At 49.9% G+C, this 27,256-nt stretch overlaps 1 protein-coding gene across 3 annotated transcripts in view; it reads right to left on the bottom strand.

Moving 5' to 3' along the window:
• Positions 1-27,256, bottom strand: part of TIMELESS (timeless circadian regulator) — a 247,444-nt gene that overhangs the window by 21,503 nt on the left and 198,685 nt on the right. For 2 of the 3 annotated variants that reach the window (XM_088473108.1, XM_088473107.1), the window contains exons 27-31: positions 24,242-24,360; positions 16,198-16,399; positions 8,089-8,152; positions 5,784-5,854; positions 5,082-5,142 (exon numbers count right to left, since the gene is read on the bottom strand). In XM_088473108.1, the coding sequence (XP_088329234.1) occupies positions 5,082-5,142; positions 5,784-5,854; positions 8,089-8,152; positions 16,198-16,399; positions 24,242-24,360 (517 nt within the window). The remainder of the gene's footprint in view (positions 1-5,081; positions 5,143-5,783; positions 5,855-8,088; positions 8,153-16,197; positions 16,400-24,241; positions 24,361-27,256) is intronic. The other variant, XM_088473110.1, reaches the window with a different exon arrangement.

Genomic DNA, 27,256 nt, shown 5'->3' on the forward strand with positions numbered 1-27,256 from the left:
GAAGAAGTGCTTGTTCCGCAGACCAACGACCCTGGAGAGACAATGTGCCGGTCACTGCCCCCCAACCCCGGAGACTGGCATCCGTCGTGAGCAGGACCCAGTCCGGGATCCAAAAGGGGCGCCCCTCGACCAGATGAGCTGTCTGAAGCCACCAAGCCAAAGATTGCCGAACGTCCGGAGACAACACCAGCACCTGAGAGCGGATCCGGTGAGGTAACCCGTTCCATTCCGATAGAATCAGCCCCTGCAGGGGCCGGGAATGGAACTGGGCAAATTCCACCATGTCGAATGTCGACACCATGGAACCCAGAACTCTCATAGCCGAATGGACAGACAGGCGGCAACTGATCAGACAACTGCGTATCCGCAACTGTAGGGAGACGACCTTCTCCGGAGTCAGGAAGATCCTTTGCTGACGCGAATCCAGCAGGGCTCCCAAATGAACCATCCGCTGTGATGGAATCAGGGAGGACTTTTTCCAATTTATCAACCACCCGTGTGCTTGCAGGCAAGCAATCGTCAGGTGGAGATGTTGAAGCAGTACCTCCGGGGAGCTCGCCAGCAACAGGAGGTCGTCCAGATACGGCAGCAGCCGTACATTCTGGTTCCGAAGATTTGCGGCCATAACCGCCATAATCTTCGTGAACACCCTCGGTGCCGTGGAGAGACCAAAGGGTAGCGCCCGGAACTGATAGTGGTGTTGAAGGATAGCGAACCTCAGATACCGCTGGTGCGAAGGTGCTATCGGAACATGGAGGTAGGCGTCCTGGATATCCAGGGACACCATGTAATCCCCCGGTTCCATCGCCAGAATGATGGAACGTAACGTTTCCATCCTGAACTTGGGAACTCTGAGGAATTTGTTCAGAGACTTCAAGTTGAGGATAGGGCGATGAGAACCATTGGGTTTCTGCACCAGAAACAGAGACGAATAATACCCCGTCCCTCGTTGTGATTGAGGAACGGGAACAATGACCCCTGCTTTCAGCAAGGACTCTATAGCCTCCTGAATCTGTAACGCCTTGGTCTTGTCCTGAGAAGGACTTGTGCAGAAAAACTGGTGGGGTGGTCTGTGCCGAAAAGACAGGGCGTACCCCTGGGAGACCACTTCTCGAACCCAGGCATCCGTGGTGGTATTGTGCCAGCACTGGGCAAATCGAAGAAGTCGGCCTCCCACTCTGAGGTCCCCCAGAGGGAGGCCCGTCCCATCAGGCCGCAGGTTTATCTTCCTGCTTGGAAGAAGGGCGCCGAGCACTCCAGGCTTGCTTCTTGGGTTTAGAGGCAGTCTTACTCGCCAACTGTCTCGGGAAGGACTGACCTTTTGCCTTACCCTGAACCCGAAAGGAACGAAAAGCCGAACTCCGAACCTTAGCAGGCAGTGCCGCCGAAGGGAGGAAAGCAGACTTGGACAAAATAGTGGATACCCTGGCTAAATCCAAGTCCGGACCAAATAGTAATTCCCCATTGAAAGGTAAGGCCTCCAGGCCTTTCTTTGAATCAGAGTCCGCTCTCCAGGACCGCAACCATAAGGATCGGTGGGCAGACACCGCTGCAGCCGATACCCGCGAAGTCAGCAAACTAGCATCTAAAGAGGCTTCCCCAATGTAAGAAGCAGCGTCCCTCATCTGACCCAACAACGCCCTCTGGACATCCGGAGCGTCGTCCGGGAAGGTATCTTCCAATGCATTGGCCCACCCCTCAATGGCCTTGGCCACCCAGGAGATGGCCATGGATGGTCGGGCCACCGCCCCGGAGAGGGAGTAAAGAGACTTTAAGCAAGTCTCAACTTTCCTGTCCGTGGGATCCTTCAGCGAGGATATAGACGGTAATGGTAAGGTAGCGCCCCGAGTTAAACGGGTGACATGGGAATCCACCGCCGGTGGAGTTTCCCATTTTTTACAATGTGCCTCAGGGAAGGGATAATTAGAAGCCAACCGCTTCTGAGGAAGAAATCTCTCACTGGGCGCCTGCCAAGCTACCGCCATATGATCCGTCAACTGATCCGACAGGGGAAACACCGCAGAAGCCACCTTAGTTTTTTTTAAACTAGGATACTTCGACTTAGGAGCTGGTGCCTCATCCTCTATAAGAAGAATGGCACGCACCGCCCTAACCAGTGCTCGCACATTAATGGACGACTTGGTATCCATTTCCTGGACCGAGGTGTCCAAGTCAGTGTCATCAGGGACCTCCCCATCATCTGAGGAACCCTCTGAGTCCGATACCTGAGACGCCCGCGCCATGAGTGGGATTTTTGAAACCCTAGACGGCATGTCAGTCTGCAACACTGACTGAAAAGCCGAGGATGCGGCCGCCAAATTTTGTTGGAGAGCACATCCACCCAGGGTGGAGGAGTCGCCATAGGGGCCTGAAATGGTACCGCAGGCTGCTGCGGCACAGGGGAAGCCTGTATATACATAGGCAACCCCGTATATGGACCCACAGACTGAGACCCAGGAGGACTCTGCAACAACTGCGGGACACCCGGGGAATGGTCGGCTGAGGTAACGCCCTAGTAGGGAGAGCAGTCGGGACCGACAGATGGTCCGCAATAGACACCAGCACTTGAGAAAACATCGCCCACGGTGGTTCCTGCGTCAGAGAAAGTCTGGATGGGCCAGGAGCCACCTGGCACCGACTACACAGGCCATCCTGTGACAAATCCTCCCTATCCACTCCTGCAGAACAGCGTCCGCAGGAGGCCAACACCGGAGCCACTGAGCGCTCAACCTCCTCGTCTGACATGACAGAATATATTATATAGGCAAAAAAATATATCTGGCAACAGGGCAGAAGTAAACGCACTCACCGGTGTGCTGAACAACAACCCACAATATGGTACTGTAGCTCACGCCTGTATGTGACGAACCTCACAAATACGTGATTTATATAGGTGAGGTCTGTAGAAACGCCCCTCCCCCACACACCTGTAGGGCTTGTAGGATAAGTAAAGGGACAGGTATAAGCTGATAGTAAGTGGAAAATAAGCACAGACAGGCAGCACTAGCAAAAGTCACATACCATGCAGAGAAGATATACTCACTGCACCTTTTCACCACAATCAACCTGCCCAGATTCAGTGTCTGGGAGGGCTATAGTGCTGTGTACACTGTCCTTAAATCGGGGGAGAGGTACACAGGGGGACCGGTCCGCGTGCTCCCTGAGATCTGCGTTGCCACAGAGAAAATGGCCACCAGAGACCTCAGAGGAGGAGTGGCCGAAGAGTCTGCAGCTCAGCGACGCCAGACTGCGTGCTGAAAGGCGCGCTGAGCTGAGGGGAGGAGCCGCAAGACAGGGAAGGCTTCCTCCCCTGGCTAGCCTATTAACCCCAGGGCTTGCCGGCTTCCCGCTTGCCAATATATCCCTGGTGGTCTAGTGGTCCCACGGGGTATTCCTCCTTGGAGGGGGAGCCCGCCGCCACCGCTAGCGGCCTCCGGTCTGTCCCCTAGGACCGGGGGCAAAGGACTGCATGTGCAGGCAATACCCGCGAGCCGCCGCTAATCGGCGACTCGCGGCTTACCTTATCCCCGGCGACTCCGGCAGCAGTCCAGGGAGGGACCCAGAGTCCGGCTAGAACGGACTCTGGCCCCCCGCCGCGATCCCCAGTGCAGTACTGGCGTCGCGGCGCCAGCGGGGAAGGAGAGCGGCAGCGTGGGCGTCTGCATAGACAGCCTGTCGCTGCCACACTAGAGTCTCCGTTTAAAAAAAAAACCTAACAGGCTCTTTTTTTTTTTTTTTAAATAGAAAGCTTTTGGGGGCTGCTCCTACAGCCCCCCTGCGCAGGTGACCCGACTCCGGCCGGGCACCAACTCAAACTGAGGTGCTGTTGCTCGGGGGCGGGGTATAGAGGAGGACGGACCCAAGTGCATCCTGGGAGCAGCTAAAGCTTTAACTGCGTGGTGCCCATGGATCCAGCTATACCCCAAGGTCAACCCTGTGGACCCCCCTATGGACCCTGAAGTAGAAAACTGTTTCTCACCTAGGCATCTGTGGTACAACTGAAGAAATGGTAATGAAAAAATAGCAACCAGGCCCCACCATAGAAATATACAGGGTGGGCTGCTTGCCAGTCATACGGACTATCCAAAGGCTTGAGCGATGGCTGTCTGGCTCCCCAAACCTGCCTATCGCCATGTAGCCCTACATGAGGAACAGAAAAGTGGCCCTTGGAGGACTGAGCCTGGCTTTCTCGTATGAAGAAAAGCAGCTGAAATGGGCACCATAGAACTCCTCAGCACTACTTTGTTGGAAATCAGAGGGCAGACGTGGGAGGAGTTTGAGTAGCTGCATGATGGCTGCTCCCTTAAATGGCCGTTGTGCTGTTCCTGTGGTCTGCCCATTGGCTAGTCACACCTGGAAGGAAAGTTCTAAGGGGACAGCTCAGCATGCTGTCCTCGACATCACATCTCCCATACAGGACAAGGTCCAGGGCATGAACTGAAACTGAGAAAACCCACTCCCCGTTAGGTAGGGAGTACTTGCCCTGGATGCCTTGCTCCAAACTGTGTGACTTGATGCCTGGATGCCAGCCTTGGTGGCTGACGATTCGGTGTCTCAGACAATGGATGTGTCGGCATAGGCCAGTCACGTCAGCAGATACCTTGCAGGATGTGCAATGCCTGCCCCACTGTGCACACTAAAGCATTCACCCACTGTGGTTTTGCAGAGTCCTCATAAACCCATGAGGAATACTACAAGAAAGAAAAATTTGCTACCCAGAAGAGGCTGTCTGCTCCAATGAACAAACCTGCAGTAAGTTCAAATAATGAAGAAAGCGGGAAAGGTACATAAAAAATATAAATAAATAAAAACACAGCACACAGCATATAAAATCACCCTATTCTGTGGGCACTTACTTCAAGATTTGAGCTTACTGCATGATAGACAGAGGAATAAAGACATTAAATATTGTTTGTTTTACTTTTCTTTGTCAGGTCCTAAAAAGTCTCAATAACCAATGTTCCCTATAGGATGAAAGGTAAATTCTAAAATGTCTGTTGGGTGAATACCTATAAAAGGACTGATTCAACATATTACAACAGCATGGTTAGTATATTTCTTAAATAGGAAGCAATTCTTACCTTTTAACAATGTTTGCTTCAGATGAAATGTCTCCCTGCAGCTGTTCAGTTTCCTCAACAGCTAAAATGTGAAATGCAAATGTGAGCAATGTGCATACAGCAGAACAACGCCATGAATTTAAAGTGGAAGCCCACCCACATGCAACATGCTGGGCATACACCAACAGATACAATGTTTGTCAGACCGACAGACATCTGACACCCAGCAGATATCATGGCCATACACTGAGATATGTCACAGTGTATGGCCACACATTATCTAACTTTCTCCCCTGGGGAGGTGACATTTCCCTTTACCTCCCCTGCAAAGGAACAGGGAAAATGTACGTTGGCCAGCCACGGCAGTGTATACACGGTCTGATGCGGCTGACTAACTTCAAAATATCACTCGGAAAGCCATGCTGGACAATCCAGCATGCCCGACCGATCTATATTTTTGGATAGGCTCGGCACATACAGTACAAAATTCTGGGCAATCCACCAATATTATGCAGATCGCCCAGATAATCATACAGCGTATGCCCAGTTTAAGATAGAACAGATCTGTGTAGATACAATTGCATCTAATGCACTGACCTCAGCATAGTTATTAAGTTCAACAAAGAATAAAAAATATGCCTGGAAGATACTGTTGACCGATTCCACTTTGAGTACAGTGACAGAAACAGGCAACACACTAATGTCAGTGATGGGCAAACAAACCTGCACCTGCTTCTTCTTGCTCTTCATCATCACTATCCAATAGCCAGCTCTTCTTAGTTAATTTTGCTTTGCTGAAAAACAGAAAAACAAAATACCACTAAGTACCCTAAAATGGTAAAACTGCTTTAGAAGACATGCCTTACATTCATTTCTGAATGAACAAAACCAAACATCCAGTTTGCAATATCATGACCCATTCTTAAGGTAAGAGCACAGGGGGACACCTGCAAGGGACAGTAGACAGTTTCTGGGCTACAAATATTTCCATTACGCATATTTAAAACGTTTTGCTGGCATGACTGTAACGGTGTATACAGATGGGTCCGCATACAGCTAGCCTCCTTGCGCATTAAAGAGCCCTTCTGGTCGCGCCATGCCGTGGCGTGACTGGCTAGCGTCGTGCGTGTTTTTGAGCATCTTTTTACCTTCAAATGAGTCTTATTTGCACAACTATGCAACTTGTTGGCACAAGCAGCTTATGCGGATTAAAATGATATGCAGCATGCCTATGTTCTGTGAGCGAGTGCGGGTGTATCTGCATGCTAAACACTACATTACAGAGTCACTGGTTGTAGCACTAACGTAACGTTTAGCATGCAGATACACCAACAGTCACACATAGAACATAGGCATGCTGCATATCATTTTAATCAGCAGAAGCTGCTTGTGCTACCCAGTCGTATCGTTGTGCGAAGAAGACGCATTTGTAGGTAAAAGGACGCACAAAAAGACGCTTGGCGATACAGAGTCACACTGAGCTCCCACGTTGTGTGGCGCGACTTGTAACGCATGGAGGATAGATGTGGGCACATCTGTATATGACATACTGAACCCGCATAATATGTAGGATAATGATTGATCCCCCGAGTCTGCTCCAGTAATCATGCCACAACTCCCTTACCACCAGAGGCACCCCATAGCTTTGCCCCTGAGCTGCAGGAGTCTCCAGGAGCATCACCAAGGGAGGCACTACAAGCAGAGAGAGTAGTTCTGGCATGGCCAAGAGACAACATGAAGAGGCAGCAAGAGGATGTACAAAGACAGGCATTCTACTGTTCTGTAATGAGTCAGGCCGCGGACAGCAGGGCATAGGGCAGGCCAAATATACTATTAACGCCAACCGTGGTGTGCTCAGCTGGTGCTGCTCTGCTTACTCCAACCATGTCAAAATCTAATTGCCAAGTCTAAAACCTTAGTCACCATGGAGACAGGCTATTATGTGAAGAGATGGACTAGTGCACGGCTCAATAAATATCACTTTATTTTGAACTCCTCCAGCAGTACTTAATTACAATTTTTTTTTTTTTCTTTGAAAAAGCGTATTTAGGGTCTGATTCAGAGATGTACGCTAGCCAGATAGTTAGCGCACAGCTCCGATAGTGGGAGGACTGCACATGACAGGCTGTGGCGTTTTGGAGGCAGAGTGGGTGCATTCCTGGGCAGCATTCCCAGAAACGCAGGCATGTGGCCCGTTTTCCCGGGAGGGACGAGACCAGGGTCTGCAATCCGCCATGACCTGGTCAGGCTGCGGTGAGCTTCAGCTACCGTAGCCTGGCCAAAGGGATATCAAGCGCGACTGGTAGTCGCGATTGTTTCAATGGTGATCCCAACTGCAACCTCAGTCACAGCACTGTGATCCCGCAGATGCAGCTAGGTGGTGTCTGACACCTCCTTCTGCATTTTAGATGGACGGAATTGCCTAGCCGCTTGCAAATTCGTCCATCTTTGAATAAGGCACTTCGCTCCTTCTTCCCTCCTGCACATACATTAGCATCAATAACAATATGCCTGTAGCACTATTATTACGTCTTCACCTATCCTGCTCAATGTATGAGACAACAGTTATATACATCGCCTCTCTCAACCTGCTCAGTCATTTGAGATAGTAAATAATATAGTTTTAGTCGATTACATCATATTATTCTCCACCAACAGTCTCAAATCATAGTTGTATAGGCTTTAGCCTGCATCACTCTCACTTAACTCTTTAAGGCCTGCACCTCAGCTCATTCTATTGCCCTCCTGGTGACTCAGATCATCAGGCACCAGGATGAGCTGTATACAATTAGCATATGCTGCATGGGCTATTGCTTGCAATGTATAAAAAGGAAATTGCCCTAAACACAAAGGATTTTCATGCCCACCACGAACGGAATGCGCATCCACATTACAATGGAGGTCTGGCAGGTCCTAACCCGTGTGGGCTTCAGCCTATGTATGCACTAGGTAGACAAATGAAGAATGCATTTCCATTAGTAATTGACCCATAAAAAATATAAAAACATTTTAGAAGTGTTTCCCTGACCTTTTACTTGGCTTGCCAGCCACTGTGGATACATCGACTGGCAGCTGCTCCACTTCATCTGGCTCTGTAATGTTGATGTAAAAAGAATGCAAAGATTACACACATTTGTTTATTATACATGTACATGGGTGTGCCAAGTGACACCAGAGTATTCACTACACATAGGTACATGTAAACAATATCTAGTAAATAACATTAAAGCTAGGTACACACGACAGCGACATGCATTCGTTCCGACATCAGGATGAATGCCCGTCAACTGTGATTGTGCATCCACACTGGACGACTTCAATGAACAACGTAACGATCACCGTTACGTCATTCATTAACAATGCACTGCCCGCTAGCGATATCCCTAGGTTTGATGTGCAGCACATGAAACCTGGCAACCATCGCTAGCAACCACGGGAGCTCGCAAACATGTGTACATACTGAGCGATGTAGGCGATGTGTCTTTACAAAACGGCATATCGGCCACACATCGCTGTAGTGTGTACCCAGCTTAACCCAATTTGACAGGAACTGGCCTGGAGATGAAAGAAAGAAAGAAAGGCATTCAGTGCTGCAGAGGGCAGAATATGGATACTTGTTAGTCGCCCTCAAAGGCACTGCAACACTTCTGTCCATCAAACCTAGCTAAACACAGAGATAGAGATTCATAAAGGAATCTCAACTGTTAAGCAGAAAATGGTTGTACTCCTGAAAAAAGGTATTACCTAAATCAAACAATAAGAGCAGACACATTCTGGTTCTAACACCAAAAGGATGACTGCACCGGGCTGTCATTAGCAAAATTGTTAATAAATAAAAATAAGGCACCTACCTATTCTTAGAAGATTATAATAATTGAGAATCAATATCCACCAAAGACAACAAATGGGTACATAGAAAACAATTTCATATGAAAGGAACAATTTCTTTGTTTAGGGAAGCTTGGATTCAGAAAATTGTGCATGAATTAAACTTTGAAACTGTCTAGATGTCCCAGCACTTTGCTTATAAGATACAGATGTATCCTCATTCACCTAGCCTCAATACGCCACGTGGCGCAAGATGCCTGGTGCAAGTGAGTCGCTAGGTCCCATGCTACACGGCTAGCGTTGGGAGTCTTCTTTTACCGCAAATGCATCTTAGACGCAATCAATGTACTAGGATGCACCGGGAGACTAAGCTGATTACATTTTATATGCAACACTTGTATATCTGAATCTGTACACGAAACACAATAGAACTTGGTGTAAAAGAGCTGCGCCAACTGCATTGTAATATGCTGATTGAGAGATTTCATCGCACACAGATAAGGAGACTTATGTCTTACCTGTTAAGTCTTTTTCTTCGACTCCATAGGGGCACAGGGAGGACTCTGGGGGTATAGCCTGAAGTGGAGTCTGGACACCAAATAGTTCATGAAATTACCCACAAGCCCAGGCTCCCACACCTCTATAACCCGCCCCCAGCGACTGGTCCTCAGTTTTGTTTGCAAGGCAGAGGAGAAGGAAGATTGGCATAAATACAAATCATGAAAAGTATAGCCGGACAGATCACCAAGAAAACATCGCCCGGCAAGTGCCCTGTGCCCCCCCTATGGAGTCGAAGAAAGAGACTTATCAGGTAATACATAAGTTTACTTTTCTTTTTCCTCCACTAGGGGGCACAGGGATGACTCTGGGATGTCCTAAAGCTGTCCCTTATGGGTGGGGCCAGTCTTGAGCTGCGGTTAGCACAGAACGCCCAAAGGCGGCATCCGAGGACGCAAAAGTATCAAATGTGTAATACCTGATGAAGGTATGGGCAGATGACCATGAGGCAGCCTTACAGAGCTGTTCCACAGAAGTCCCATAGCGAGCTGCCCACGAAGTCAGCACTGACCGGGTGGAATGAGCAGTCACCACAGCAGGGAGGTTCACCAAGGAGTATGCCTTGCGAATGCTAAGGCAAAGCCAATGGGCTAAGGTCTGCTTAGTAGCCAGCCAGTCCTCCTTGTGGAAATCGTACAAGACAAAAAGCGTCTGACTTACGAAACTCCCTAGTCCTTTTGACATAAAGACGGAGAGCCCTCACCACATCCAATGAAGCCTCAGGATGAGAAGGATCCATAGACCGAAATGTAGGAACTATTATTTCAGGATTAATATGAAAACGGGACACAACCTTAGAAAGGTAGTATGGGCGAGTCCTTAACACAGCCCTATCTGAATGGAACACAAGAAATGGAGAGCAACACAAGAGAGCACTCAAATCAGAGACCCTCCTAGCCGACGTGATGGCTAAGAGAAACACTGTTTACCATGTTAGCCAACGCAAGTTGACAGTCTTTAATGGTTCAAATGGAGCAGACTGGAGAGCTTGGAGAACCAAAGTTCCCATGGAGCCACAGGAGAAACAAACGGTGACTGTACAAGGAGAACTCCCTGGAAAAAAAAAAGTATTTACTTCAGGAAGCAGAGCTACCAGTCTTTGAAAAAGAACAGAAAAGGCTGAAACCTGGAGCTTCAAAGATAAGAGTCGAAGGCATAAATCTAAACCGGTCTGTAAAAAAGGATACGGGAAAGGCGGAAAGACATGGGGTTAAAACCCCTACTCAAACACCATGAAAAGTAGGTGAGCCAAACCCGATGATAGATACAAGCTGAAGACTGTTTCCGTGCCTGCAACATGGTCTGAACAACCCTCCAGGAGAATCCTTTCACTCTTAAGATGAATATCTCAAGAGCCACCCTATCAAAGCGAGATGAGACTAATCCGGATGGAAGCAGGAGCCCTGAGACAGAAGATCCGGCCGCATAGGAAGGAGTCTATGGATTTGGTGGATCACAGAGCAGAACCCTGTGATCTGGGAAATGGCTGACTTTGGAATTTTCCCTGAGGTCGAAAGGAACGAGATGCTGAAGTCCTGGGTCTCGTGGTGGTGACAGATGGTAAAAATGCAGACGGAGCTGCCAACGTAGTCACGTTCTTGTCCAATTCTGGAATGTACAGATCACCTCCTGAAAAGGGTAGGGCTTCCAGAGCCTTCTTAGATTCAGTATCTGCTTTCTAGGTTCGCAGCCAGAGAGCTCTTCTGGCCTCCATTGCTGGAGCAGAAACTTTAGAGTTTATAATCCCAGAATTTATAGATGCTTTGGATAGATAAGAAGCTTCTTTGTTATGTGCAAGCATAGTAACTACATCAGCTCTATGTGTACCAGATGAGAGACCTTTTTCCAAATTGTCTACCCAGCGGCCCACAGCTTTAGCTACCCAAGCCAATTCCAGGGTTGGGCGAGCCAGAGCCCCTGCATTCACATAAATGGTCTTTAAGAAATATTCCAATTTCCTACAGGATGTGTCCACATACATCTATCCTCCATGCACTATAAGTCGTGCTACACATAACATGTTAGCTCAGTGCGCCTCGGAGGAGGGAAGATCTAATAAGCCAAGTAATATGGGCATCCACTGGGGGAGGAGACTCACACTTAGCCCTATCTGCAGGAAGGAGAGGGTAAAAGGTAGGAATACGCTTAGAAACTTGAAAGCGTCTACTAGGGCGAGTCCACACCTCCACCAGGAGATCTTCTAGCTGTGCAGAAGACATAAATCCCTCCATTGTCTTTTTGTCTGTTAAAGACCGGTGCCCTGGATCTAGGAGGTTGCTCCAAATCCACCACTAGCAGAAGTATTCAATATGGGTGCGGTAACATCGTTTTTGCGTTAATATCGGAGGTATGACGTCATTATCGCAGGTTTTAGTTTTACACCGTATTCAATTTCAAAGACTTATCACAGTTTTGACAAGTCTTTGATAAAAACGGTGATAACTTTTCACCATTGAATAGGTGTCAAAAAAAAGTGCAGAATAGGGGTTTAGGGGTGCAGGCTTAAAAAAAATAGCCTGCACCCCTGAGAATGACATTTAAAAAAGAACTGTGTCAAAAAAAGTAAAAAAAAAAAAATAGGGACACCACAAAAAATTAATTTAATAATTGGGGTGCAAAAAAAAAAAAGGGAAAAAATTGTTAAACAATAGGGAAATAGGTTCAGGGCTATTCTGCAAGTATGCGGCAGATGTTTTCTAGAATAGAATTATAGCGGCAGGTGCACAAATGCAGAATTTAAAAAAAATTACTTTAGGGACACCAAAATATGCTAGTACCCATTTTCATGTACCCCAAATTTGATGGGACCACTTAAAAAAACGAAAAAAATAACCTAAGTGCTCTTCTGCATCACTTCTTCAATGTCGGGAAAAAAACACCTGCTGCGGCTATTTAAATCCCCGACTTTCAATTAAAGGCTAAAACGGGGGTACCCATAGTGTTCCCCCATGTTTTTACAACTTTAGGGGGGTCTTACAATTATTTTAAGGAAAAATTCGTAACTTTACGCAAATCCAACTTCGGAGTTTCCCGTTTTCGTTAATTTTATATTGAATACGGGGATAAGCGGGAGCGCGCACCAGACTTTAACGCAGGAAAAAACTCCGAAATGAAACGTTAACTTCAACAGTGAAGTTAACGTTTCATATTGAATACCCCTCTAGAAGTCTTAACTGCTCTGATAAGAGCCTCAACGTCTAAAGGAGACACAGCCTCTTCTGGGACAGAAGACGTCTCCACGTCTGAGGCCATGGAAGCACTAGCCCCCCCCCCCATCTGAGTATCTCTCAGAATCTAAACCTCCGGCAGATAACGGAGTGGAGCTTTCATGTGGAACAGGTCCATGCCTAGGAGCCCTATTTCTATCCAGCATCTGCTTTAAGGATGTGGACACCTGAGCTAACCCCTGGACAGACTGACCGAATGTCTACATCCAGGGTGGCTCCGCTATGGGGAGCTGCGGCACAGTGACAGGAACAGGTGGAACAGGTAGTGACATACGGTCTAACATTTGACACATTACCTGTGTCAGTCAAGACGCCCAAGCCGGTTCTTGAGTAGAAGCCATAGGCAAAATTATCTGTTGCAGGCCCCAAAGCAATTGGCACACAGACTGTCATGCTCCAAAACCTGACATTGGGCCTGATTCAGCATGGATTGCTATTCTGCTTACACGCATGCAGAGCAGTTGCTAATATCAGCGATGAGATGCAAATAATTGCATTCTCATTGCTAACGCAGCACACATAAGGATGCCCACTTCCCCTTTGTCTCACATCCGTAATACTCAGCCAAATAGCGAAACCATCGGAAACACAAAGTACCATCGAACCCATATCCACACTTGCACAAGCCCAGACCTTACTCAGAAATTGCTAACTTCCAAGTATGCTATGGCAGCTCACGCTGCGTATGGGTTAGCAGTGGCTAATTTATGCACACCCATGCAACAGCGTTAAAACGCACTGGCACGCCTGCGTTCGCCCTCCCACCGTTACCACCCACAAACGGCACTTCCTGTCAATCACTCTGCAATGGGTCTGCGTAGCTTCTGCAATCGCAATCCTGTACACAATGGCTAGTTCGTGCACGGCGATGCATACGCAACGCAATACGCAACAATCGGTCGATTACGTGCGTACAAGCAACTGCAATCCTTGCTGAATCAGACTAATTGTTTGCAAGTACGCACTGCAGTAGCGCCAGTTTCCTTAGTAGTTTTAGTTCTGGACATACTGTAAGTCACAGAAAATGCTATACACCAAAGTAATTAGTAATGGTAAAAGCACACCAGGGTCTTAGTAGTGCTGATAAATGATGTATTGGAAGTATACCTGCTTCTAGCAAATACCAGCAAGGTATACAAGAACAATATGTACTCACCCATGCAAGGATGTACCCTCAGTGACCGGCGCCAGCAGGACAGCTATGAGGAAAGTACACTTACATACACCATACACTCAGACCACTCGATGCTGAATAAGTGTGGGCAATAGCTCAACAAACCAGCCAAATGTAGCAGGAAGATGCCAAGAAAGTAGAGCAGCTACTGGAAACAGGCTAACAGAAGAGACCGGAGCCCTGCTTCACTGAAGACAGGCTATTGCTAAAATGGTCGCTCAGCATTCTGGAGGGGGGAGGATTGAAGTTAAGATGTGTCTGGGGCTTACTGGCCTCTAATGTAAAACGCACCCCAGGGGAGGGGCGAAAAGGAAATGTCCACCTCCCCCTGGCTGGTCTAACCCCCGGGGGAAATGTCCACCGCTGCAATAAAGCAGCCCCTGCTCCACATTAAAGTCCCTGGTAGTCTAGTGGTGAGCGCAGTCAGACCGGGTGCCCAGTCTCCTGCTCCGGCGGTGAAAGCATGCAGGGAGCCGTCTTACTGGTCATCCCCCGTTGCGCTCTGGCTCCTGCTGTGTGGGAGTCCGCGGGTGTAAACACTGACCCAGACATCAGTGCTTTGGCCACTGGCGCGGCAGTGTGAGCGTCCTATAGGATGCCTTACACTGTCCACTCTAAAGAAATAAACTAGTAAAAATTAAAAGTTTAAAACAAAATAAATAAAAATCGGACAACCACCTAAAAGTAGCCCCCTATAAACTGGTGCCCAGCTCCTGCTGGCACCAAACTAAAACTGAGGTCCAGTGGCTGGGTATAGCGGTGAGGGAGCCTGGGCTTGTGGGTAATTTCCTTAACTATTTGGTGTCCAGACTCTTCTCTCCAGGCTATACCCCAGAGTCATCCCTGTGCCCCATAGTGGAGGGAAATTAGGAATTAATCAGCTCGGTCTCCCTGTGTATTCTAGTTGCATCGCATTGTGCCTAGGACGCATTTTTGCCACCAAAAAAAAAAAAGCCGCAAACAAGTCCCCCGCCGCTAGCAAAGTCGCACGGGACCTGGTGTGCCAAGACGGGCTGTTTAGCTCAACGTAAGCAAAGATGTGTACAAGTCCAACACTGCAGCCATTGTTAGGGTGACTGAGTAATACCAGAATGACAAACAAACAATGGGGTGTGGCTTCACAAGCCAGCTCCTGTATAGATGTTACCCTCTGTATTTGAGGGGTGAGTGCTATTTAATGGTTGGGCATATATTCTAGTGTAGGGACTTGCAGAGAATTGGGATCCCTTGACGATGGGCTGCAAGCTTAAAGGTTTTAACCAAAATATGAACAAAATCTCCACAGTTTTATTTGCTAGATACACACAGATTTACAGTATATCATTGTTAACGCAAATAGAAAGTCTTCATGTTTTGTATACATAAATGGCATTAATACTGCCACGCAGTTGGTACCATGTACAATATGGGTAAAACCAAACAAGGGCATATTTCTTTGCTACAGATGTGCCCTTATACATCTTTGCTGCATTTGTGCTAAAAAGCCCTTCTCGGCGCACTAGGTCCCGTGAGACTTATTAGCGCCGGGCGTCTTTCTTTGACGAAAATGTGTCTACGTTGCAATACTATGCAACTTGGATGCAACAGCATACTGTGCTGATTAATTTAATATGGTGCATACACATGGTCAGACTTGCTAGATCAACGATGAACGATTTTACCAATGATCTCATGAGCGATTTCTGACAGTATTTAAATTAATGAAATTGTCCAAATCTGACTGCAAACACAGTCGATTTCCGATATTGTTATCTGACAAGCGGGCACGCGCATCGTTCGTCGATGCATGTCAACGATATGAACGATGTAACTGTTTTACAATCGTTATCATTCATATCTTCCAGAAAATCTGACAGTGTGTACCCTCCAATAGGCAACACTTGTATACCTGTGCGTGGCTGAGTCTCTGCATCCGTATACGAAGTGCTACAATGTAGCGCCCGCAGCTTTTTTCATTCAAAGTTCCGTTGTGGTTCATATACAGACTCAGTCGCACACATACTGTATTTACAAGTGTTGCATATCAAATTAATCAACAGAGTCTACTGGTGCATCCTAGTTACATCGCATGTCAACTTGGACGCATATTCTGCAAAAGAAAAAAAAAAAAAAAAAAGACATCCAACTTTGGCAGAGTAGCATGGGACCTGACAGCTCACTCATGCCAGGCAAGTCAAGCTGCCTGGCATATTGAGGCTAGATGTATGAGGACACATCTGTATTTGACACTTGGAGGAAATTTGCTATATCGAATCCAAAAGCAGCATTTTAAGAGTTCAAAACATTTAAGCAATTTGAATTCAATACAGCTTTGACACACATTACGCTAGGTAAATTTGTATCGGATTACCCTGATGGACCGTTGCAGTTTTCTTTTTACGAGTAAGCAAGAGAGCTCGCAATGCCTCTGATCTCTGCTCTAGATTGGGACCATGGTTATCAGAATCCATGAGTTGATCACTGGTCTCATCTGGAGATGACCCAACAAGAGATGTAGCTAACTTGCGGAGCTGGTCAGGGCTCAGTTTTCCTGGGATACGCCAAAATGATTCCTGCAAGAGAGTGTCAGTTTTGTATTTTGAAGAAGAGCAAGGGCATTTTACTGTAATGCATAATATAGTTTAATGATTCAGCTGCACAATTGTACAATAGATGGCCATTTGAGAATTGGCCTGTACTGAGCAAGGGTTGGGTATGAAATCCCGGCGGGGCAGGTGAGTAAACTAACCCTACCCTTCTCCCCCCCTAACCCTCCCTTAGGGGTGCCTAACCCTAAAACATCTGGTATGGTGCCTAAACCCAACCCCCCCGCCCAATTCCCGCACCCTAAACCCAACCCTCCTGGGGGGTGCCTGACTCTAACCTCCCCCCGGTGGTGCCCAACCTTAACTTCCCCTAATCCTACCCTGTCCCTGCTTACCTTCGTTCGGGAAGCAGCCTTCATCGGGCTAAAGATAAGAGTCGGTATTTTGATGCCTATCTTTAGTACGAAGGCCTGTATTCAATTAGCGGTGAAAAGTCAGAATCTGCGGAAAATATCGCGGATGACGTCATTGCGCCAGGTGGAAATTTTACATCGTATGCAGATGCAAAGACTTTTCGTGTACGCGGAAAGTCAATGCAATGTGATAGGCGGAAAAGATTTGCCTCTGAATCGGTGGCGAGAAAAAGTGCAAAGTCGCTATTTTAGGGTACAAAGGTGGGGAAACCACCCTGCACCCTTGGCACAGGCCCCCAAAGGATAACTGCGTCAAAAAAATCCCCCCCAAAAAGTGTGGAACGCCCCAAAAAATGACTTTGAAAAAGGGGGCGAAAAAGTTCAAAGTTAGGGTACAAACATAAAAACTAGCGAAAGACTTTTTGTGGGTCTGTAAGTATGGGGGACGTGTTTTTTTGAGTGCAGGTGCTTGCTGAAGATGCGTTTTTCACGATTTTTAAAACTTCACTTTTGAGATTCAAATATGCTAGCACTCCATTTTCACATACCCCAAATTTGACTTATTTACTCAAAAAAAACCTGCTTAATGCTATTCTTCACCACTTGAGCAAAAACGCTAAATTGAAGCAAATGACAGCAAAAAAAAAAAAAAAAAATATCCCAAACCGCTTCAGTAGGGCTAATCGGGGACTTCTATATTGATCCCCAATGTTAGTGTATTTTTTGGGGGCCCCCAGGCTGAATTCCCCATTTTTGACAGCACTTGCCATCTGTATGTGTTTCGCTGGTCCGACTTTTCGCGTCCTTTGGAATTGAATAGGGTGAATAGCGGGGACACACCCGATAAGTTTCCGCGGCCAACACACACGATATAGGCGGAAAATATGAGATATGGTATGAACTTACCTTTGTTATCTCTATTTCTACAAAGTCCATAGGGTTTCACAGGATACCTTTGGGGGGGGGGGTATAGGTGATGACGTCAGGCATCGGGCACCATAGAGTTAAGTTTTTAGCCTCCCAGGATGCACTAGGGTCCCCCTCCTATACCCCGCCCCCGAGCCAAGGCATCTCAGTTATGTACCAAGCCATAGGCCGGAGGAGGAGAAGGAAGAGAGAGAGAGAAAAGAGATCTGGACACACACAAGAATCACATTCTCACCAGAGGGAGACGGAAAAACCGGTGACCAGAGCAAAGCCCATCTGCAGCACAGGTGCGACAGGGTGGGAGTCCTGTGGAACCCTATGGACTTCGTAGAAATAGAGATAACAAAAGGTAAGTTCTTACCATATCTCATTTTCTACAACAGGGTCCATAGGGTATCCACAGGATACCTTGGGGATGTCCCAAAGCAGTATCCTTGTGATTCTTGTGTGTGTCCAGATCTTTTTAAGTATCCTTTAAGGGTGGGGACGCTCCTGTGCTGAATGGAGAATCCGCCGCCCGAAGGAAGCATCCTGAGAGGCAAAGGTGTCAAACGCGTAATACCTCACTAAGGTATGGACCGAGGACCATGTGGCAGCCTTGCAGATCTGAACTGCAGAGGCACCACGTAGAGCAGCCCACGAAAGACAACACAGGCCTAGTGGAATGAGCCCTCACAGAGGAAGGAACCGGAAGGCCATCATGAAGATAAGCTTCTGAAATGGCCATACGAATCCAGCCTGCCAAAGTTTGCTTTGAAGCAGGCCAACCCTTTTTACAGAAGCCATAGAGGACAAACAAGGCGTCCGACTTCCTAAACGAAGAAGTGCGGTCAACATAAATCCTTAAGGCCCGCACAACGTCCAAAGTGGCCTCACCCACTGAAAGATCAGGTGAGGTAAAAGCCGGCACAACGATTTCCTCGTTGATGTGAAAACTGGAAACAACTTTAGGAAGGAAACCAGGACGAGTGTGCAGCACCGCCCTGTTCCTATGAAAAATCAGAAAAGGGGGTCTACAAGAGAGAGCCCCTAAGTCAAAAACACGTCTGGCCGAAGCAATGGCCAGAAGGAAAATTGTCTTGGCTGTCAGCCATTTGAGGTCCACTGAGCCCAGTGGTTCAAACGGCGGTCCCTGGAGAGCCCTCAGGACCACAGCTAAATCCCAAGGCGCCACCGGTGGAACAAAAGGTGGCTGAATTCTGAGAACACCTTGCATAAAGGTACGCACATCAGGGATTGCAGCAATCCTACGATGGAACCAGACGGACAGGGCAGACACCTGCACCTTCAGAGACGCAAGGCAAAGCCCATGGTCCAGTCCCGCCTGTAGGAAAGCTAACACTCTAGACAGACGGGGAACTCCCGAGGAGCATAACCTCTCGGCCGACACCACTGGAAGAACGTATGCCACACACGATGGTATATCCTTGCAGAGGATGGTTTCCGAGCCCTTAGCATTGTTTGCACTACAGAGCTGGAAAACCCCCTGGACCTCAACATGGCCTTCTCAACAGCCACGCCGTCAAAGACAGCCGAGCCAGGTCCGGGTGAAGACAAGGACCCTGTGACAGGAGGTCCGAGCGTAACGGCAACCGCAGAGGAATGTCCACGGACAGTCTCTGGAGGTCTGAGAACCAGTACCTCCGGGGCCACGCGGGAGCTATCAACAGGAGGAAACAGATAAGCAAACCGGAACGTCCACCGGACGGACAGAGCATCCACCAGAGACGCCTTTTCGTGCGAGACCCGCACACCGGCAACTTGTTGTTGTGCCGTGACGCCATGAGGTCGATCTCTGGAAGACCCCACCTGTCCACCAGAAGTTGAAAGACGTCCTGGTGCAGAGACCATACCCCCGGATGAACGTCCTGGCGACTGAGAAAGTCCGCCTCCCAGTTTAGGACTCCAGGGATGATTACTGCTGATATGGCCAGGAGATTGCGCTCCGCCCAAACCAGGATTCGGGACACCTCTACGAGAGCCGCCTGACTTCGGGTTCCTCCTTGCCGATTTATGTAGGCCAAGGTGGTAGCGTTGTCCGACTGGACCTGCACTGGGTGACCTTCGAGAACCCAATGTGCCTGCTGGAGAGCGTTGAAAACCGCGTGGAGCTCCAAGATGTTTATTGGAAACTCCGCTTCTGCCCGAGTCCACCTGCCCTGGAACAAGTGTGGACCAGTGACTGCTCCCCAGCCCCGAAGACTGGCGTCTGTTGTTAACAGGACCCAATTCGCCACCCAGAACGGACGACCCTTGTTGAGATGGGTCGTCTGCAACCACCAGGCTAGGGACAGGCGAACCTCCGGAGTGAGCACCATCGTCTGGAACTTTAGACTCTGAGGCAGTCCATTCCATTTGGACAGGATCAGTTGCTGCAGAGGTCTGGAGTGAAACTGGGCATATTCCACCATGTCGAATACTGACACCATGGAGCCCAGTAACCTCATCGCCGAGTGCAGAGACACACGGCGATTCTGCAGACAAATGCGCACCCTCAACTGCAAGGCAGAAATCTTTTCCCCCGTCACAAAGATCCTTTGCTGTCCGGAATCCAATAAGGCTCCTAGGTGCAGAATCCTCTGAGACAGGATCAGTGTGGACTTCTGCCAGTTTATCAACCAGCCGTGCCGTTGCAGTACCGCAATGGTCAGGTCCAAGTGGCGTAGAAGGAGCTCTGGAGATCCTGCCACCAACAGAAGGTCGTCCAAGTACGGTAACATGCGGACTCCCTGCAGCCGCAGTGAAGCCGCCATGACAGCCATCACCTTGGTGAATACACATGGAGCTATCGCCAGCCCAAAAGGTAACGCCCGGAACTGAAAGTGGTCGTTGTGGATTGCAAACCTGAGGAACTGTTGATGGCGTAAAAGAATAGGGACATGCAGGTAAGCGTCCTGTATGTCCAACGACACCATGTAATCCCCAGGTTCCAGCGCCAGAATGATGGACCGCAGGGTCTCCATCCGAAACCTCGGCACCCGCAAAGACTTGTTGAGTGCTTTGAGGTTGAGGATCGGACGATACGACCCATTGGGTTTCTACACCAAAAACAGATTGGAATAGAAACCCTGGCCCCTCTGGGAGAATGGAACAGGCACTATAACTCCAGCCTGGAGCATAGTGTGCAAAACCTTCCGCAGTTCCATGGCTTTGTTCCGGTCTGATGGAAGACCCGTGGTGAAGAATCGAGACGGGGGCCTGTGCCGAAAGGAGAGGGCGTACCCGTGAGAAACCACCTCGAGAACCCAAGTGTCTGTCGTGGTAACCGGCCAACACTGGGCGAACTGCAGCAGGTGGCCTCCCACTTTGGGATCCCCCAAAGGGAGGCCCGGACCGTCAGGCCGCAGGCTTGTCATCTGGCTTAGGGGCCGGACGTCTGGTACTCCGGGCCTGTTTCCGGGGCTTGGACGATTTTTTGGGGCCAGCCTGTCTGGGAAAAGACTGTCTTGGGCCTACCCTGGGCCCTGTAAGGCCGAAAGGACGACGTACCTGAACCGGAAGGAACCGCAGCAGACGGAAGACATGCCGATTTGGCTGCCGCCAGCGTGGCTACGATTTTGTCCAGATCTGGACCAAATAGGATTTCTCCATTAAAAGGCAATGCTTCCAAGCCCTTCTTGGAATCAGCGTCCGCCTTCCAAGATCGCAACCCTAAGGCGCGACGAGCAGCTACAGCTGCCGAAGAAATCCGAGACGCCAGGGTACTGATATCCAAGACCGCTTCATTGATATAAGTGGCCGAATCCCGGAGATTGCCTATCAACTCGGTCTGTTCAGCCGAACAGTCGGAATCGAAAGACGCCTCCAAACTATCAGCCCAGCGCTCCATAGCTCTGGCTACCCAACAAATGGCCATAGCCGCCCTAGCTGCCCCCCCCCCCCCCCCGCAATGTGGCACTACGGACTAGGCGTGTCCCATGAGAATCCACCTATGGAGGGGATTCCCACTTAGAAAAATAATTATCCGCAAACGGATAAGCCACCGCCAAGCGTCTCTGAGGCTGATACCGTTTGCCAGGATGTTTCCGCGCCTCCTCTAAATGGTCCACTAACTGACCCGAAAGAGGAAACACTGTGGCGTCACCCTTAATAAAGGCATATTTAGATTTGGACACCGGAAGATCTTATTCCTCAATCACTAAAGCTGTGCGGACTGCCCGAATAAGTCCAGGAATATATACCTTGGACCTAGCGTCCGACTCTTTAGTACGGGGAGGTTCCTGGTCAAAGATCCAGAATCTCCCCATCATCAGACGTCACGTCGTCATCCTCAAAAGGAGCGGACAGACACAATCGGCCGCTTATGTGGCCTCAACCCAGACTCCCCTTGTAACACGTCTGACAAGTGCTGTACACAACTTGCCAGAGAATTAACCCACGCAGGCTCCTGAGAGACTTGGGGAGGGGAAATAGGGAAACTGTGTGGTACCATCAATTGTCTCGGGAAACCCTGCATGGGTGACGACACCACTGACTGCTGGAACAACCCCATCTGTGTGAACGCAGGCTGCGGAGCTAACTGGCCCACGAGGGTTGTAAGCGCTTTGGCGAAACAAGCCCAGGGCAGCTCCTGTATCGGGGCCGTGACAGTAATTGGCCGGCCCAATAAATAACACTGCCGACATAGCCCCTCCGCGCTACCCTCCCCCTCCGCTATTGGTACCTTACACGTAGTACAAATAAGCTGGAGAGGAAAGTCACTCTCAGACAAGATGGTAAGTATGTGACCCCTCTCACTGATACTTGTTAGTATAGTGTGAGACCACCCTACAATCACCGCACCGCAAGGGCTTTAGCAGAAAAAGATCAGGGACAGAGAAATGGCTGACAGTAGAAAATGAAAGTACAGGCAGCAGATGCTAACAGAAGTCACATACAATGCAAAGAAATCAATTCCTGCACTATCAGCGCTGATCCTCAACTACGCAGACACAGAGCCTGGTAGGACACAGCGCTGCATACACAGACCTGAACCAACGGAGGAGAGGTATGCCGGGGGACCCAGACCGCGATGCCACCGATCAAAGGCTTCCAGCAGCGTTCACCATGCTTCTATGTAAAGATGGCCACCGAGGAGCATGGGGGAGGCCTCTAAGACATAGACAAGTCAGCTTAGAGCAGAGAGGGCTGTGTGCACCGGGGGAGGCGCCGGCTGTGTACAAGGAAGGCGCGCTCCCCTGGCATGAAATTAACCCCTGGGATGCCGCAGCGCTACCGCTCAGCCGCGGTCCGCTGTCCCAGGGGGGTTGTGGAAGCGCAGGTTAGGTACCTGGCTCCACGCTGCAGCCAGTCCCCAGGGAGCCCCCTGCCTGGGGACTCTAGACCATGTTTCAGCAGGGTCCCACCGCGGGACCCAGCTGCTTACCTGCTGCCCCCTTGGATCCGGCCATGGTCCCAAACATCTGGGGTCACCGCTAGCTGTGACCCCAGATGCTTACCAGCATCCCCGGATCAGTACCGGCGTTCTGGTACCGGCGGGGGTGTAGGAAAGACAGCATGGACGTCAGTACTGACTGTCCATGCTGTACTTCCAGATGAGCAGCCACAACTGCTTTGAAGAAAACTTCAGGGGCTATCCATTAACCCCCTCTAACCACCAAACGAAACTGAGATGCCTTGGCTCGGGGGCGGGGTATAGGAGGGGGACCCTAGTGCATCCTGGGAGGCTGAAAACTTAGCTCTATGGTGCCCGATGCCTGAAATCACCTATACCCCCCCCCCTCCCCAAGGTATCCTGTGGATACCCTATGGACCCTGATGTAGAAAGTAGATTCCGCCGTCAGCGGCAAAATTATTGCGGCTAATTGAATATGGGCCTAGGCCGGGATTCTGTCAGACGGTTTCCCATGCTTCGGACATCCCATTGAGCACAACGTCCACACTATGACTGCTACACAGCAGTACTGATTCAGAAAAAGAACTTGAGGTACCACACACATTTACCAGCAAAAAGGTGCTGCTGCAGCTACCCACACCAAACAGAAACAAGAGGTTCTAGGGTGCAGTGAAGGTGCCTGGTGGAGGCAGTAATCACTTTCCCACAATTGGGGGCACACCACTGTGCTCAGTTCACACAGTAGACGCGTCTTCCCGCTGAGTAACACCAGTAATAGGGTTTAGTAACGGCAGGTTATTTACAGTAAAAGGAACCCAAAGACAGTAATGCCACTACCAAAGTGCTAAAGAGTAAGCTCATACTGTTAGTTATGCACAATAGTAGGAACTGTTAAATAACAAGTTATCATGATTCTATAACATGAAATTACCAATATAGTCCTAACCGCTTATGACATAGAAAAGACAAAGCCTGACTGCTTAAGTATAATTAAATGCCTTTATTCAATGAACTGACCAACTGCTAAACATGTGCAAGAAGCAATTGCAACAATATGTATATCAAGCACAAATAGAAGACAATACATTACTAAAGGTAAGTCTATGGGAGACAATGGTTGTTCTTTCTATCTCTTCCAGCTGTAAACAACGCATTAATATAAAGATTACAAGTTATACTGCATGGACCACTTACCTGCTCATTAGCTGGGGGACGGATGCCCACCTTTTTTAACAATTTTTGGAACACCTTGTTTTCCATGGCATCCTCATTTTCTTCAGTTAAAGGCACCAGAGGAACTGACTGAGAGGATCCTGGCAGACAGAGAACAACATATATTAAATTACAGTCAATTAAATTTCATGGATTCTCTATATTGTGTATCACTGCCTGTAAATACCAAGGTTTTCAATACATGCATTTTCAGCTTTGGATGATTAAATTAGGTTCTCAGAATTTTTTGTTTGCCTATAAAAGTAGGGGCAATAATCTGAGTTATTGTGTATATATCGTACTACAAGGCCATATTTAATGCTAAAGGGTGTTTTTGCTTTTTAATTATGTCTAAAGCATAAAACAGATTTTGAAGCCTTTGCAATCATGTGCAAGGACCCAGGACTAGCATGAGCATTCTGACGGTCATTTAGAAAATGATTAAAAACCAACATCATCACAGATGTCGCTTTTTACTTGATGTATTAACGATTATGTGACTTTACTGAATATTTTGTATTCTCCAAATCGAAGATATTTAGCATGTTGTTGCTTCTCCCTCCTCTATAATCCACTCCTGCATAGGAACTCAGTTAGAACTATAAAGTTTTCAACAAGAACAACAAAATAATGAGTGATCGGGGTGAGTAGTTTTTCCCCCAAAGGTTTCACAAAAAGCATTTAACCTTATTATATTAAAAAAAAAAAGTTATGGTAAAACTTACCTTTGTTAACTCTCTTTCTTTGAAGCCCAGTGTTCTCCCCAGGCCGTTTACTGCGGGCGCATCGCCCGGCAGAAACAGCCTGCCGCCCAGCACTTTTGCCCGCCGACCCCCGCTGTGGAACGCTGGACTCTGAAGTGACCGGAGGCTAAAGAAGCCTCCGATCGCTTCAGAGGCCAGCGTTGCCAGTGATGCACTGCGCGGGTGACATCATGACGTCACCCGCGACGTGAGGAGCCTGCCCCACGGGCCAGGACCAGTCTGGGGACACTATGCAAGTCTGACGGCACTGCATAAAGGGGCCAGCCTGGGGGCACTGCATTAAGGGGCCAGCCTGGGGGCACTGCATTAAGGGGCCAGCCTGGGGGCACTGCATTAAGGGGCCAGCCTGGGGGCACTGCATTAAGGGGCCAGCCTGGGGGCACTGCATTAAGGGGCCAGCCTGGGGGCACTGCATTAAGGGGCCAGCCTGGGGGCACTGCATTAAGGGGCCAGCCTGGGGGCACTGCATTAAGGGGCCAGCCTGGGGGCACTGCATTAAGGGGCCAGCCTGGGGGCACTGCATTAAGGGGCCAGCCTGGGGGCACTGCATTAAGGGGCCAGCCTGGGGGCACTGCATTAAGGGGCCAGCCTGGGGGCACTGCATTAAGGGGCCAGCCTGGGGGCACTGCATTAAGGGGCCAGCCTGGGGGCACTGCATAAGGGGCCAGCCTGGGGGCACTGCATAAGGGGCCAGCCTGGGGGCACTGCATAAGGGGCCAGCCTGGGGGCACTGCATAAGGGGCCAGCCTGGGGGCACTGCATAAGGGGCCAGCCTGGGGGCACTGCATAAGGGGCCAGCCTGGGGGCACTGCATAAGGGGCCAGCCTGGGGGCACTGCATAAGGGGCCAGCCTGGGGGCACTGCATAAGGGGCCAGCCTGGGGGCACTGCATAAGGGGCCAGCCTGGGGGCACTGCATAAGGGGCCAGCCTGGGGGCACTGCATAAGGGGCCAGCCTGGGGGCACTGCATAAGGGGCCAGCCTGGGGGCACTGCATAAGGGGCCAGCCTGGGGGCACTGCATAAGGGGCCAGCCTGGGGGCACTGCATAAGGGGCCAGCCTGGGGGCACTGCATAAGGGGCCAGCCTGGGGGCACTGCATAAGGGGCCAGCCTGGGGGCACTGCATAAGGGGCCAGCCTGGGGGCACTGCATAAGGGGCCAGCCTGGGGGCACTGCATAAGGGGCCAGCCTGGGGGCACTGCATAAGGGGCCAGCCTGGGGGCACTGCATAAGGGGCCAGCCTGGGGGCACTGCATAAGGGGCCAGCCTGGGGGCACTGCATAAGGGGCCAGCCTGGGGGCACTGCATAAGGGGCCAGCCTGGGGGCACTGCATAAGGGGCCAGCCTGGGGGCACTGCATAAGGGGCCAGCCTGGGGGCACTGCATAAGGGGCCAGCCTGGGGGCACTGCATAAGGGGCCAGCCTGGGGGCACTGCATAAGGGGCCAGCCTGGGGGCACTGCATAAGGGGCCAGCCTGGGGGCACTGCATAAGGGGCCAGCCTGGGGGCACTGCATAAGGGGCCAGCCTGGGGGCACTGCATAAGGGGCCAGCCTGGGGGCACTGCATAAGGGGCCAGCCTGGGGGCACTGCATAAGGGGCCAGCCTGGGGGCACTGCATAAGGGGCCAGCCTGGGGGCACTGCATAAGGGGCCAGCCTGGGGGCACTGCATAAGGGGCCAGCCTGGGGGCACTGCATAAGGGGCCAGCCTGGGGGCACTGCATAAGGGGCCAGCCTGGGGGCACTGCATAAGGGGCCAGCCTGGGGGCACTGCATAAGGGGCCAGCCTGGGGGCACTGCATAAGGGACACTTTAAACCTGGGGGCACTGCATAAGGGGCCAGTCTGCGGGCACTACATAGGGGTTCTACTTTAGCCAGGGGGCACTGCATAAGGGCAAAGCTAAACTACAGGGGGCAATGCATAAAGGGGAAAACTACAGGGGGCAATGCATGAAGGGGAAAACTACAGGGGGCACTGTATGAAGGGGAAAACTACAGGGGGCACTGTATGAAGGGGAAAACTACAGGGGGCACTGTATGAAGGGGAAAACTACAGGGGGCACTGTATGAAGGGGAAAACTACAGGGGGCACTGCATAATGGGCACTTTTGACTGACAGCCAGTGGGGGAGCAGCCCGAGACATGTCGGGCTGGATTGATCTGGGAGATACCCCTTTTCCCAGCGCGTGCATAATTGCGAAGGCCCCCACCCGGCTACTTTTGGATGCCACC

The sequence above is a fragment of the Taudactylus pleione genome, unplaced genomic scaffold (genome assembly GCF_031769625.1).
Source record: "Taudactylus pleione unplaced genomic scaffold, aTauple2 ptg000130l, whole genome shotgun sequence".
NCBI classification, from domain to species: Eukaryota; Metazoa; Chordata; class Amphibia; order Anura; family Myobatrachidae; genus Taudactylus; species Taudactylus pleione.